The sequence below is a fragment of the Trichosurus vulpecula genome, chromosome 3 (genome assembly GCF_011100635.1).
Source record: "Trichosurus vulpecula isolate mTriVul1 chromosome 3, mTriVul1.pri, whole genome shotgun sequence".
NCBI lineage: Eukaryota > Metazoa > Chordata > Mammalia > Diprotodontia > Phalangeridae > Trichosurus > Trichosurus vulpecula.
Window position 1 is genome coordinate 357,342,294 of NC_050575.1, and position 12,977 is coordinate 357,355,270.

General features: G+C 36.2%; 1 protein-coding gene across 1 annotated transcript in view; it reads right to left on the reverse strand.

Annotated features, from left to right (window-relative positions):
• RMDN2 (regulator of microtubule dynamics 2) overlaps window positions 1-12,977 on the reverse strand; it is a gene marked incomplete at its 5' end in the record, with an annotated part of 47,926 nt that overhangs the window by 14,204 nt on the left and 20,745 nt on the right. Inside the window, 4 exon segments of the mRNA XM_036751029.1 lie at window positions 432-530; window positions 1,041-1,118; window positions 3,241-3,316; window positions 11,354-11,414. Of these exon segments, the coding sequence (XP_036606924.1) occupies window positions 432-530; window positions 1,041-1,118; window positions 3,241-3,316; window positions 11,354-11,414 (314 nt within the window).

Consider the following 12,977-nt stretch of genomic DNA (forward strand, 5'->3'; position numbering starts at 1 on the left):
AGCATAAAAAGTTGGCCTTCAGGTTTGTAAGTCAGTCTAATGTGGTTTTGGTTTGTGTGACTTGATCACCAGAGCCTACTCACTCCTTGGTGAATTGACAAAACTGAATTTTTGAGCCTAAAAAGCTCAACGAAGATCACAAAAAGGCTTAATCTTGGCTCTGCCAGATTTACTATATTAGCTTAAGCAAAAGAATTCAAATTATTTGGGTTAAAGATTTCTTGTCTGTTGATACTATTATCATTCTCCCACAAGAAAGTGTCATCTATTACATATCAAGGTTATCTGAATACTCCAATTGTCCCATGCTGTTGTATGTAAGAATTATAACTTTTATAGGAGCATGTTCTTTAGCTAGCTAGGATCCTGTTAAGATTGTGACACACAGATAATTAAATTTCTTTAAAACAAAAGCAGGTAGCCAAGATTACCTTCAGGAAATTTCTCAAAGCTTCTTCTAGAGTCGAAGTTGGTACCACCCCAAAGAGAGCCGAGGCCATTTTCTTCTCCATCCAATTCAATTTGCAAACCTATAGAAAAACACCCCCTTTGGCTGGTTGTCTTTGGACTGAGCAGTCTTTATTAGACTTTATTATGTCGACAGACTTCAAGTTATTAAAAAGAGTTTTGATAAAATTAATTCTAAAGTAAAATGAATTCCATAAGTCCTATATTAAAATGATTTTATAAATTGCCATGGATATGAAATTTGTATATGCTCTAAGAATTTAAAAAAGGAACTATTTATATTAATTCCACTTAAGTCATACTGGCTCTGAAGATCATATAATACTTTCAATCATAGCATATGTTAGCTACCTATTATTTTTAGTGCACACGTAGTAGGTGCTTACTGGACATGTGAGCTAAGATAGTTATTGAAAAAGTGTTGAGAAGGGAAGGAGGAAGAACACAAAGACAAATCTCATATCTGTGACTGAGGTTTACACTGGCTAAATAAATGAATATAGACTAGCAAATGTGTATTGATGTAACATGATGCTCAGACATCAATACAGAGATAAAAGAGACCCACTTACAGAATAGCAGTATCTTCCATTGAGGTAATACGAAAGGGGTTCATCAGGTATAAGTTCTAATGCTCTATCTAGATGTTTCTGAAAGAAAACCAATCAAAAGGAAATATTATTTAACTAGTTTAAGGCATTATTGAGCTTAATGAATTGCACTGAGATCTGGCAAAACAAAACAAATCGTATTATTAAATTTAGTAAATAATGTTTCAAAACTAATTTGTTACTATTTTTAGTAAACATTTCAAAAACACTTGTTCGTTATATCACAACCTATATATGATGACCAAAGAATTATACATTCAATTTAAGGGGAAAATATTGGTTATAAAATACAGAATATTCAAACCCCCAAATTCTCACCTGCTTACAATTTAACTTAGTGATCCAGAGTGGGGCAGACAAATTTCTAGAAGGCCAAGCCAGGATGAAACATCTAATAGCCAAGTGAAAAACAAAGTCAAATTCCCCAGGCATGGCCAAAATTTTTTTTCTGTCCTTACCTTTTTACTTTTTAAAGAAGGTTACATGTTTCTCAACATTATTTATGCCCTGGTGTGTTGAAAAATTGTCTCCTCTCAGGAGAAATAAATTTTCCCTCTTCTTAATAAGGAGATCAGGCCCATTGTGTATAAAAGAACATGAAGAACACCTGTGACCAGGCATGCCATTAAATAACCTAATATTTAGCAATGTTGCTAATAATACTTATAACTAGTGCTATTTAGCTGTATTGTCTGTTAGAAAAATTTGTAATATGAATTATTATTTCCTTGGAAAGAAAATTATCTTAATAATCCTAAACATTAAACAATCGTCAAATCATTCCTTTTTGGCTTCAGACTACAGAATAGATAGATATACTCTGCTTGATAGAAAACCATTAGCAAATACACATTTGGTAATAATTACCCATATCTTATAACCTATTTTACAGAAAATGCCTGCCTAAATCACAAAGCATTTATAAGAGATACTAAACAAATACTAACAGAGCCATTGACTAATGGCTAAATAAAATTAGGTAACAATCCTAGAGTAGAAATGTGGCCATGGGAATCAATTTAGAATTAAGATTTTCCATAGTTAATCCATAGAATGGAGAATCCAACGTAAATAAAAGAAAACTGAAGGCCCCATTAGTTACAAAAGTCTCAGCAAAAGTCCATAGAGGCCTGTGAGACTCAGAAGTGGCCAGCAAGTTGTTCCTTGGTTGCCAAGTTGTCAGTGTCAAAATGAGGCCATTTTGGCCATGCCGGGGGAACTTGACTTTGCTTTTCACTCAGTTACTATGTTTCATCCTGGCTCAGCCTTCTAGAAATTTGTCTGCCCCACTTGGGATCACTAAGTTAAATTGTAAGCAGGTGAGAATTTGGGGTTTTGAATATTCTATATTTTGTAACCAGCATTTTTCCCTTAAATTGAATGTAGAATTCTTTCGTCATCATATGTAGATACTGATATAATGAATGCGTGTTTTTGAAATGTTTACTAAAAGTAGTAACAAATATGTTTTTGGAACATTATTACAATATAGTGATATGTTAAGAAAAATGTTCCGAATCATGCAGAAAGGAGAAAAATAATGGAAAGATGGTATGACTACAAAAAATAAATATTTGCAAAACTTGAACATCTGATTTCAAAAGGAATATAAAATAGCAGAGGGAAGGATAGCAGATATTTTTCCTGGGCATAGGTAGATATCATTGATTTTTGGATTTCATTTTCATCAAATAAATGGCATTTATATTCCTACTGTGGGCAGCTAGGTGGTGCAGTTTTTATAATATATTTTGGTGGTCATGCATTATGCATGTAAAGAAAGGGAAAAGGCTAAAGTATCTTCATTGGAGATATATTTTTAAAAAGATATTGATATAATTTTTTCTACTAATCTGCAAGATTGTTATTAGACCTCACTTACCTACGATTATATGGTTAATTTGCTATCAGTGGATCTAGTGTCTAATCATTAATTTATAATATAAGCAACATTCATCTGCTGTCTATTTTCTCTTAACCTAAAATTATGAATCCATACTAATTTTCAACAATCTCATTTTTGTTGACTTAAAGATAGCCATTAAATTTTCTCCTTGTTTTAAAAAAGATAAGAAAATCCAAACATGAGATCTGATTTTCTTGAATTACTTAATTTTAACAACTTCATTTATACTAAAAAAATACAACTCAAAAAAGATACCTTAAAAAGATGGCCATATTTAATTTTATTTTGTAATCCCCCACACTCAGCTACATAGCCACACAAATTAGCATACCTAAAAAGAAATCACAGTTAAAATAGTGACACTTTAAATGACTTCAAATTAAACAATAAAAATTATTGATTCAGTCAGTGGTAATCAAAAGTATTCCTAAAAATAGACATTAAAAATTAAAGCCTTTCCAACAAGAATAAATAAATAAAATAATATGTTTTCCTGGACATTTTATTTTTTTTAAATATTCTTCTTAAATTCTTTTTTTTTTGTATCTGTATGTATTACATATATAAAATTATCGTAGAAGGAATATGTTCCTCTGGAATTGTATTCTTCTTATTAGGCACACACAGGCTGTTTTAAATATTATCATATCTGTATATAAATTATTTTATATCAACTATGTACCACTATATAAGAGGGACTTAAAAAATGTTTGTTGAGCTAAATGAATATCTATTAAACAGTACACGTCTTGTAAGGTAGCTCTAGCTGGTAAAGACTGGCAGCTGGGGACCAGGGAAGGCCACCTACAGCAGGTGGTATTTAAACTGAGTCTTGAAGGAAGCTAGCAAAACTAAGAGAAGGCAGTAAAGTGGAGAACATGGCACACATTTGGGGATAGTTGGTGTGAAAGTAGAAGAGAGGAGATAGAGGAATACAAAGTGGGCAGATCATAAAGTGTATAGAGGGTAGGAGGGTGTAAAAAGACTGGAAATTTAGGAAGGTTTTTAAAAGCTTTAAATGTCAAATAAAGAAGTTTATATGTGCTCTTGGATACCACTAGATAGGATCCCTCTTGGACTTTACTGAGCAGGGGGTAAAAGGGTGAGATCTGTGTTTTAGGAAAACCACTTTAGTGGCTGATGGATTAGAGTGGGAAGAGCCTTGAGGCAGAGAGATCAATTAGGTAACTACTGCAATAGCTCAGGTGAGAGGGAATGAGGGGGTTGTATAACTAGAGAAAAAGGGACCATACGGAGGCAGAAATGACAAGATTTGGTGATGGGTTGGATATGTGTGGTAAGGCATCAAGGAAGACACCAGGATTGTGAACTTGAGTAACTGGAAGGCTGGTGGTGCCCCGATAATATGTAAGTTTGGAAGAAGGGACGGTTTTTGGGAAAAGCTAATGAGTTCTGTTTTGGACATGCTGAATTTGAGAATCCTATGAGACACTGAGATGTCCAAAAAGGAGGTGGTGATGTTGGACTGCAGTTCAGAAAAGAGACTGGAGATGGATCTGGGAATCATTTGCATGGAGATAATAAGTGAACCCATGGGAATTTATGAAATCACCAAATTAGTGCTAATTTATCACAAAATCACTCATTTGTAAAGGTACTCACTAACAAATATAGGAATTAAATAAGGATAAATCATTTTCATTTCAAGAAAAAATCCAAAGGTCACAGAAAATAGGCACTGGTCCTAGTCCAATACATCACTTGCGCATCTTACAGAGTAATCATTTTTAAAAAATACTTCAGCAGATCCATAATCTCATAGAATCTCAGAACTTTGGACTCATCTGGTTTAAGGTTTTCATTTTTTAGAGGAAACTGATGCCCAGTGGTGAAGAGACTTACTCAAGGTCACATAGCTCAGACTTGAACCTCGTACTTCTTACCAAATACGATAATACATGTGAAGCCCCTTCTTGTTGGGTCGGGGGTGGGGAGAAAAAGAGAGAAACTGGGTGGGGGAAGAGATGGGAGGAGAGGGGGGAGAGAGAGTGATGAAAAGAGAGGGAAGGAGGAAAGAAGGAAGAGAGAGACAGACAAGACAGACAGACAACACTTAAATATGAGATGAAAGCTAAGTCTTGGGCTATTTGTCCTGGGATTCTTCCCAACAGTGTTGTCCACCTATTTATAGTAAACACTCCTTCAGAAAGCTTTTTTAAAAAATAATTTTTTAATATGGAGAAAAAACTCATTATAAATAAATAGGCAAGATTTAAAGGAAGGAGGAAACTCTTGAGAATAAGTTATAACAATTTGCCTAGCACTGATGAGGAAGACGAGGGGAAAGAAGTGGAGAAGAAATGTTTCACCAGGTTCTAGTGTGGCAACAAATTGTGTCCAGGCAAATCACCCCTTGAGGTGGTCAGTAAGTCAGATAAGGCTCTGAGTACTAATGATTATTTTCAGTTCAGGGTAGGAGAGTCTTTCCCTGCAATCAGCTAGCTGCTAACCCAGTACTCATATGCACTGTGAGGCTCCAAAATTCCCACTGTCTCCGATCCCATAATTATTCACCTGGGAAAAATTACATTTTCCATCATTGACAATACCCCTTGCTGAAAAGGGGCTACACTTATAAAGTGCTTTGCAAACCTTAAAGCATAAAATAATTGCCAACAATTGTTATAATAATTATTATTATTCATATATTAATATCATTAATAATAATGTAATTATTATTAAATTCAAGTCTAGTGCTCTTTCCATTAAATCATTCATAGATAAGCTTTTAACAACATTAATATGACTTCTAATAATGCAGATTACCATACATTTATACTACCTAGTCCTATATGATTTCTGTCCATGTCTTTCTATGAATCCTTCATAGAGGAACTTCCTAACATACTGGACTTTATCACAGTTTATATTATATGTGATATAAAATTATAACGTTATAATAATATGTAATAATATTACATATATTATAAATTATATATTGATATCACAGTTTATATATTTATGTATGTACATATATACATAGACATATATATCACGTATTAAACATAGTAATTGCTTATTCCCCTTCAACTTTCAATTCTATGTAGCCTTTGAATGATAAGAACTAAGACTACATGAAGGGCTGCCCTGAGAAAGAGTGATTAAATTTATTCTGCATAGCTCCAGAAGACAGAAGTACCACTAACGAGAGGCAGATTTTTAGACAATATAAGGAAAAAACTTCTGAATTATCAGATCTATCCCAAAAGGGAATAGATTACTTTGTGAGATACTGAACATCCAATCTTTGGAAGAATTCATAGGCTGGATTATCACCTGCGATGGATGCTGCAGAGGGGACTTTGGAAAGCTTTTCCAACTTTGAAATTCAAGGATTCTATGAATATTTTTATCATTCTAATTCATTAGTAGTTCGCTTTTGTTTACACTATTGATGTGTACACACTGCTGGGATGGACTGCCAAGAATAAAGTTTTACATGTAAATGATATCATCGCTTGAGAATTAATTACATCAGGAACTCCTACCCTATAGCCTTGTACCCCCATCTAGTGGTTCAACTCAGAATCCGAAATAATGACGACGTATGGAAACAGTGCTGAGTCTTCTTATCTTTGTGTGAACACTGTGAACAGCCCTTGAAGTAAATGACGCTCAAATCTTTAAGTTTTATATCCATTTTTGTTATTATTACAGAAAAAAAAAATCATTCTTTTCATCTTCTCTGGCGGGACTTCAGATAAAAACAATTCTGGGTCAAGTCACTATCATCCTATTATCCTTTCTCATTTAAAGTTCTGCGGAATACAGAGAGATCAAACAACTGTTTTTGTAGATGAATAAAAGTGTTAGGCTATAAACTCCTACCAAGAGCGTCCTCATTGGATATTACATACCTCATTTTGCTTCCACAGGACTTTGATTACTTCAGGGAGCTTCATAGATTTTAAGTTTTTTATTGCACCCAGCTTGGAGGCTGAGTCCTTGGTGTGGAAACAGCTACTAAAAACATTATCCTTAAGTTTTCAGAGATCAAGATTGTATCCAGATATTTCAGGGCGATAGTTTGAAAAATTAAGGCCATTCACCCTAAGGTTCCTCTTCTTGTCCCCCTCCTCATCTCACGTCACTCAGACGCTTTCTCCCCACGTCCTCCTTCAGCCCTATCGCGCACAATGAGGCGGCCTTTCTGCTTGCTGAGGCAAACTATTTTCTATGTATGAGTGATCCCAATCCATGCCATGATCTCCAGCAGCTGTCCAATCATTCCCACTCTCACTAATCTGAACTACCTCCCCGTCTATCGGCTCCTTCCCTGCTATCTACAACCATGGCCGCTGACTCCACCATCCTCAAACTCCTCACCTGATCCATCTCTCTATCCCTGTCAGCCATCATCCTACACCTCTCCTCCCTTTTATGGCTGAACTCTAAGAAACTATCTACAACAGACCTCCACTTCCTTTCCTCTTACTTCTTAACCGCAGTTTGGCTTCTGACTTAATCATCCAACTGAAACTGCTCTCTCCAAAGCTACCAGTGAGCTCTTCACTGCCGAATCTAGTGGCTTTGTCTTCTCAGTCCTCATCCTTCTTGATTTCTCCACAGTCTTTGATCCCCTTTCTCCTAGATACTCTCTTCTCAACAGGTCTGTGTGACATTGCTTTCTCCTGCTTCTCCTTCTACCTTAGAACTTGCCTAGGTATTGAAATTTACCTAGGTCGGTTCCTCCTTCTTTAAAAATACACAACCAGTGATAGCTTAGACCACTGTGGCTTTTATAATTTAAAACATTTTGAGCAAAGCAAATGCTTGTTTCCTCATCAGGAAACAAGAATACTTTCTTGTCATCATCCGGTATCAAAAGCATTTCACAGTTTGATTTATCTTTATCTAGATGGATTCTTTTGATATTCAGTACTTTCAAAAGCAAACACGTCTAAATTTAGACTGAGTCTTTACCAGCGGAGTATCCATAGCTAGGTGCTAATACAACATACGTCAGCATACCGGCTGAAGTCCATGTGTTAACAAAAAGATTAACCTAAAATGTTCACCAACATCATTCTTAGAAATTTCATCACAGTCCTGCATGGTAAGAGACCTGATTGGTTCTTGGGTATTTATCATATTCACCATGAAGAAGCAAATATCAATAGATGTCTTCAAGGTGTTTTCCAATTTTGAATTTTAGCTTCAAAAAATGTACAAGATCTTCTCGTCCAATTTCAAGCATTTTTTCTTCCCACAATTTAATTTCATTTGTATAATGTATTTTATCATCTCCGGCAAGTTGTAAGTATACCTGCTTCTGAGACGATGACAGATTTTTCTACTCTTCATTTAAAAGCTTCATCATTTCCTGCGACGAAATCCCTTTTGCTTCCTTAAGATGTTCAGAAATAAAAATGTTATAACCCGAGCGAGGTTTTTTGGGCTTTCCAAAGGCATTTAACTCTCTTTTTTTCTTTATTACTTCCCTTCCAGCCTTTCTTCAATGCTTCTCTTCTCTCAGAATTTCTCTGTGATTAGGATGGACCTTGGCCGTATATTTAGAGGCCTCTTCTTTGTAAATTTTAAAATCTGCCTTGGTAGCTTATTCATATATGTTTTCTGTGATTTTGGAAGCTCCCTCCAAGCTTCAGCAAGCTTCTGAATTATCTCTGTGCTTTTCAAATCTGGATTTTGTTTCCTGAGTATGAGTCTACAATCCATTGTAAAATGAATATATGAAGACGCAGGCTTCTTTGGAGCATTAAAGTACAGTCTTTCATAAACCACTCCAATCCACAGACAGAACTTCTCTGGAGGAGGGGGTGGGGTCAGGGGTGAGGGTGGGTGGCTCCAGCAGCCCTCTGAAGTCTGAGGGCAGACCCAGTGCTCTCAGGGGCACTTCCCTGCAGGAGCAGTGCCCTGGTCTGGCTGGCTCTGGTTCTCCCTCAGCTTACACAGGTGGCGGTGGTCCCAAGTGTGTCCATGTGTGAGGAGCCCCATGCGAGGCATTGTGAGCACACTATGGTTTGAAAGAATTTTACATATGTTATCTCATTTGACAGCCATGACAACCTTGGGACTGAGGTGCTATTATTCTTCCCATTTTAGAGATGAAAAAGCTGAGGCTAAGAGGTTAAGTGACTCGCTCAGGATCACTATGTGCCTGAGGCAGAATTTTAATTTAAGTCTTCCTGATTCCAGGTTCCACACTAGTTATTCACTGCACCAGCCAGCTTATAAAAACATAAGTGCCATGAGGGCAAGTATTGTTTCATTTTTATCTTTGTATCCATGGTGCCTAACACAATTTTTTGCATGTAGTAGGCATTTAATAAATGCTTATTGAGTGACTAACTGATATCACGTCAGAAAAATGGGAAAAGCAGTGAGAAATAAGAAGAAAGCTTATCTATCCTACTCACTAAGAAACTGATCTGCCATCTTTTAATGTCACTTCTATAAATGGTATCATTACATAGGAAAGGAACATAAGCTGGTCGTGGCCTTGGGCCTCTGTTCACTGGGTGCTCCCATGTCTGAGATAATGAAGAGAGATCTGAAAATGAAGAAAACATCTGCATACTACTATAACACAACATAACACAAAGAAGAAGGAATTTGCCAAAGACCTTAACGGTTTAGGGCAAGCTAAACTGGAGGCTAAGATATTTCACGAAAAAAATCTAAACCAATAGCCAGATATTTAACCAAGGACCCAGTCCTATTCTCTTGCCTAACAGAAGCCTGCCTCCTAGCAGAGAAGGCCTTCTGTGAAACATCAGGTTATTCTGTTTGCATTGCTTCCTGCCTTTTCACCTGGCTTTATCCTTGTGTTTAATCATTTGTCTCTGCTGGAACAACTGACTGGCTGGATCCCAGGTTTTGTTCTTAATTTCCTTCTTGGCTTTTCTCATCCTGGTTTCTAAACATGAGCTTTCAAATGACCTTTGCTCAGAAACTAGCCTGACAATTCCAAAGTAAGCTTAGTTAAACACAAAACGGTTTATCTATGTTCACCAATGCAAAGCAGCTTGTAATTTGAAGAGCTAGAGGGTGCTGTTGCCCCAACAACTTCGTACTTCAGACAAAATTCAGAGACACCTATAAATCAGTTTGAATTACTTTGTAAACTGTCAAATTAACAGTTTCTCTTAAATATATTAATTCACAAAACAACCTAGAAAACTTCACCTTCTACCGTACATCTGGACCCTTTTCCCATCCTGCCCTGGGTATACCTCAGTACTATGTAGCCTAAAGTCCAGGAGGTTAAAGGCCAGGGAGTGTCCTTTATGAAAAAAAAATACATTAAAATATGCATATATGAACAAAATGTTCCAAAGTTACCAACACTTTCTCCCTCAGTAAGTGCTATGGTTCAGAAACCCGCTCTGATTTCCATTTGTGATGTGTCTTCTTTTCTAACAGCCTCATTATCCTTTCCCACCATGACAGAAAACTCAAGAAACTACTCTGAACAATTTCTTGAAGTACTTCAAAATAATATAAACTACAATGAGAATTAACCTTTGAAAAATTGGAAGAGAATCATTTTCAGAGGTCTTACTTAAAATCATCACAGGAAGAAACCCATGTTTTATTTGTCACAGGGACCTTTGGTTCACATTATATTTGGATTCAGTTTTCTACCTGTTATATATTCTTGGGGGGAATCTCCAATTTTTTATATCTAGATTTTACTGATGCTACTATCACCAAAGTTTCATATATATGTATATGTATGTATGTATTTAAAAATGGCAGGAATATACATATGAAATAATTTTAACTATTTTTAGTCAAAAACATGGCAACTCAGACTATCACTGAACAATATTTATTAAATAGACATATGGGGCATTTGGAGATTTTAATATTTCCATGTTTAATACACTATTCATACATTTCATCTTTGTGAAAATACTTCATTGTTGAAATGAAAGTGACAGGCTGGATTTAGTGACTGTGTATTGGAAGGATGGTGTGACAGTGGAAAAAACCAGTGTCTTGGGGGTCAGAAAGTTTGGTTCCTAGTGATGGTTATGCCACTAACTAGCTATAAGAGCTTAGGAAAGTTACTAAGGCTCTTTAGATTCCAGATTCATGAAGGGATTGGAATAGGTGATTCCTAAGGTATCTTCCAACTCTCATATTTTATGTTCAAAATTCCATTTTAAGATTTGACCTATGACTCCGTCTCTAACAACACTAATTTAGCAGGATAATCAAAGTCAAAGATGACATGAAAGGGCATGTAAAGCTAAATTTTGTTACATGCTAATATAAACATAATTTGATGAATGTGAAGGTCTGTATAAACTAGGGTCAAGGAAATTTCAGCTATAACTTCTAAAGCAGACTTTAGAAGAAACAAAAAGTAGCCTTTACTTACCATAGGTGACAATACCCATTCTTGGGAGCCTGAGAAATTGCTCTTTCACCCAGATCCCTTCCTGTAAAATAAATACATTTTTTTATTCAGTGTTTGTTTCTCCTGGAGGGAAAGATTTCAAGATTATGTCATGTGGAGATCAACTGCAGGAATCTGGGGGAGGTGGAAGGTAGGGAAGAGAAGGTGTAGGAAAGGCATGATGTCTTCAAATATTTTAAGGACTGTTATGTGGAGTGGGGATTATACCTGTTCTGCTTTTTCCCAAAGGGTAGAACTCAAAGAGATAGATGAAAGTTACAAAGAGATGAATTTAGGTTTGATGTGAGGAAAGCCCTCCTATCAGGGCTGCCTGAAAAGGAGGTGGGTTGCTCCATATTGCAGGTCTTTGAACAAAAGCTGGATATGCTCTAAGGTAGATTTCTGTTGGTTACACCTGTTTAGAGAAAAGTCTTCAAAGGTGCTCTTTCTATTGCTTTTTCTGCTTTAGGAGGCAATAAAATAAGACTTTAATTCTCCTCCACAGTTAAGGTTTTGCAAATGAATTTGTACTTTGAATCAATGTTACTTTTAGTTGCTGTGTTTCTTTCATTGGCAAAGAGGTTAAGTGTTTTGTTTTATTTTCACATGAGATATTTTCTAAATTCTTTTGGCCTCCAAAATGGTGACTGCTTTACAGTGTGCAAACCTCTCTAAGTTACATGTTGATAATCTATGAAATGGCAAAGATCAGAATTAATGCATTTCCCTATTTTAGAATCAATAGCTTCTTCAGCTGGGTGGACTGGAGTTGTAGTTGACCTTGGGTTTCAGACTTTGGCTGGTCTGGAGACATGGACTCTGATGTTGATGCTGACCTTTAGATTTACAGTATATCTACATTCAGTCAATCAATAACTATGTATTCAGTGCCGACTGTGTGCAGAGCGCTGCGCTGGATGTTGGAGGAGGTGTAAATATATAGTCATTGCTCTCATCAGTCTACAAGAGTTTATTATGTGCCTTATTGGCAAGAGATTGGACACAAAGACAAATGAAAAACATTATCTGTCCTCAAGGTGCTGACGTTCTATTGGGAACGGCAACAGCAACAACAAGGGCATCACCGCCACCAACTGCTAGGACTATTACGACTACTACTACAAGACAATGTTGAGACTGTCCTTAAGAATGGGAAAGTTAGTATGAAAAATGTTTATTTCCATAGAAGCCCAAACAAGAAGAAACAGGCTTAAATTACATTAAATTACATTAAAATACATGTGGGACATAATAGCTGTCTTTAAGTATCTGAATGACCATTGCGTGGAAAAGGGATTAGGTTTGTTCCATTTAGTCGCAGAGGTCAGAAATAGGAGCAGCGGATGGAAGTAGCAAAAAGGTAGATTTAAGCTTGATGTAAGAGGGAAAAAAACTCTCTCACCTTTCTAACAAATTCTAACTATCTACAAAAGAAATATGATCTGTTAGGACACCAGGAGATCTTACTTCGTGGATATCTTTAACAGAGGTTAGATAGCCATGTATAGGGTATGTTGTAGGAAGATTCTCATTCAGGTACAGGTTGAACAAGATGGCTTGTAAGGTCCCTCTAACTCTGAGTTTCTTGATATAAGGCAGACCTTTT